Source organism: Sapajus apella, unplaced genomic scaffold (genome assembly GCF_009761245.1).
Source record: "Sapajus apella isolate SASKATOON/1434 unplaced genomic scaffold, GSC_monkey_1.0 scaffold43, whole genome shotgun sequence".
NCBI classification, from domain to species: Eukaryota; Metazoa; Chordata; class Mammalia; order Primates; family Cebidae; genus Sapajus; species Sapajus apella.
In genome coordinates, this window is record NW_022436983.1 from 9,232,820 (window position 1) to 9,235,275 (window position 2,456).

General features: G+C 43.2%; 1 protein-coding gene across 2 annotated transcripts in view; it reads right to left on the minus strand.

The window, feature by feature from the left end:
* Positions 1-234: 234 nt before the first annotated feature.
* Positions 235-2,456, minus strand: part of AGMAT (agmatinase) — a 36,837-nt gene continuing 34,615 nt past the window's right edge. The window contains exons 6-7 of one of the 2 annotated variants that reach the window (XM_032300489.1): positions 1,515-1,599; positions 235-517 (exon numbers count right to left, since the gene is read on the minus strand). In XM_032300489.1, the coding sequence (XP_032156380.1) occupies positions 444-517; positions 1,515-1,599 (159 nt within the window). In that variant the 3' untranslated portion in view covers positions 235-443. The remainder of the gene's footprint in view (positions 518-1,514; positions 1,600-2,456) is intronic. The other variant, XM_032300490.1, reaches the window with a different exon arrangement.

Sequence of the window (2,456 nt, forward strand, 5' to 3'; positions counted from 1 at the left end):
AAAAAAAAAAAAAAAAAAAAAAAAAAGGAAGAAAGATACTATAGAAATATGGAATGCTTATACAGTATTCATTAGGTTTTTTTAAATTTCATGTTTCTAATACTTAGATAACCTTGAATGTAATTCTCCATCTCTTCCCCTTTATCCTCCATCTTTTTTTTCTATTTTGTTTTTGTTATTTTCCTCCATCTTTCATCAAACAAAAAAAAAAAAAAAATCAAACCAGTAAAATACCTCTTTTTTTTAAATTAATCCAAATTCCTTAGAAATGTTGCTGTTTGGGTGAGAGTTCTACTGAATGTCCCAATTTCACAGCCAGCAATGACACGTTCAGCAGAAAGTTTTCTTGGCATAAACTCGTGAGTTCTCAGACTGCTTACTCATAAGTTCTTCTTGAGAACTTGTCAGCGATGCAATCTGTTTTGTCTTGAAGAGCACGAGACTCAGACGGTTGTCACTTTGGGGAGAGCACACAGCATCTCAAACAGCAGGTTAGCCGCCAGCAGGGCCGTGTTCCCTATGAAGAAGTAAAACCTGACATGAATACCCCACAGACCACCCCCTGAACCAAGCCTTGGGACCCCTCAGCTTTCTTCCCCTGTGCCTCCTTTTCCAGAGCCCTGTCTGTGCATCCCTTAGGGACCCACTAGCTGTGAACATGCTTGCCCGGGCTCTCTGCCTCCATCAGGCATCATTTGGAAATCCTACTTTAAAATTCAGAAAGTTCTTCGTTTATTCTGAGAACAGATTTTTCCCAAAGGAGAACCTATAATAATGATGTGTACTGTATTTATTATCTACCTTCTGAGGTCGATAGGCCTAACTCCATAAGCTTGTCTACATTAAAATTATTGGGATGGCATCTCCTTTGAAGATCTGAACATATATTAATGTTTATCAAACAGGAACTTAGCTGGTTAAGTCACCCTGTCACTAGACTGCAGACTGCTTTCTTTCTCTTCTGCTGATTGGTGGGCAAGCTAATGATACTTAGCTACCTCCCCGGGGGTTTTCTTAGGGTGAATGAGCTCATGTTTGTAAGTATGCAGTAATAGATATGTTTTCTTCGCTGTTGGGCATGCTCAGCCAGTTCCCCGAGTCATATAAGGGGACTCATCCATTTTCTTCTTTTTTGTTTTTTTTTTTTTTTTTTTTAATTTCTTATTCCTTTTTCAACCAGGCTATGGTGCAATATTGTGATCTCAGCTAACTTCAACCTCCGCCTCTCGGGTTCAAGCGATTCTCCTGCCTCAGCCTCCCAAGTAGCTGGAATTACAGGTGTGTGCCACCACACCCAGCTAATTTTTATATTTTCAGTGGAGATGGGATTCACCATGTTGACCAGACCAGTCTTCAACTCCTGACCTCAGGTGATCTGCCCGCCTCGGCCTCCCAAAGTGCTGGGATTATAGGCGTGAGCCACTGTGCCCCAGCCCCATTTTCTGCTTACTAACTAGCTTCCTATAGTTTAAGCTAGCAGCTGCCCATGGATCACCATCTTCTTGCTTACTCACCAGAAAGATCATATGGTGGTGAAACTTCTACCAGGTCACAGCCCACCACGTTCAGGCCTTGACAACCCCGGATGATCTCCAGAGCCTATTCAAGATCAAGACTGAGTTGTCCACGGTGGTAACCATTTACAATGAAAAGCACCCAGTAGAGCTTTTCCCAGCATACGCCACCCTTTGGCTTGGAATTTGCTTCCCCTCGATAAACATTTATGGACTGCCAGGCACACTGGCAGGCCTCCCAGAGACACACTCCCTGCTCCTGAGGGCTGCATGGTGTGGTGATGGAGACAAGGAAACCAATTGTTTCAATGTCGTGCACTAAGGGCTTCAAGAAAAGCAAGCCCAGAATGGTATCAGCACAGGTAAGAGCCTGGAGCGGTGGGTAAGGCTTCCCCACAGTGGAAATACGTAGTTCAAAGGATAGGCCAGGCAGAGGGAAAAACGCAGGCAAAGGCACCAAGCTGGGAAGAGTTCAGGTAGTGAGATGTGGCCAGAAGACTGAATAAGTGAGGAAGACTGGGAACAGAGTGATCTTGTCTAAAATGGTTTCCATCCTGCAGGTGAAAAGCCCAGAAGGTTGCTAAGCAGAGGGATAAGGAAAGTGTTTCAGAAATCCTTCATGGGAACAGAGAATGGTTACAACCATTTCAAGAGAGAGAGTTAAGATCTTAGAGGATGTAAGGTACTTGATGAGGTTTAAGCAGTTTCATTCATTTTACTCACAAATATCTTTGAGTGCCTACTATTTGTATGTATCAGGCACTGCCCTGGGCTCCAAGGACAACGTAGGGAACAATACATACAATACAGTGTCCTGCCCTCCTGGAGCTTCTAGTCATAACCATTCTGTCTCCATGCATTTATTCCCAGCACACACTATTGGAGCTTTATTTGGGTATTTCTAAAAGTTTTAAGCTACCTTGGTAAGTAGTTGTGCCATCA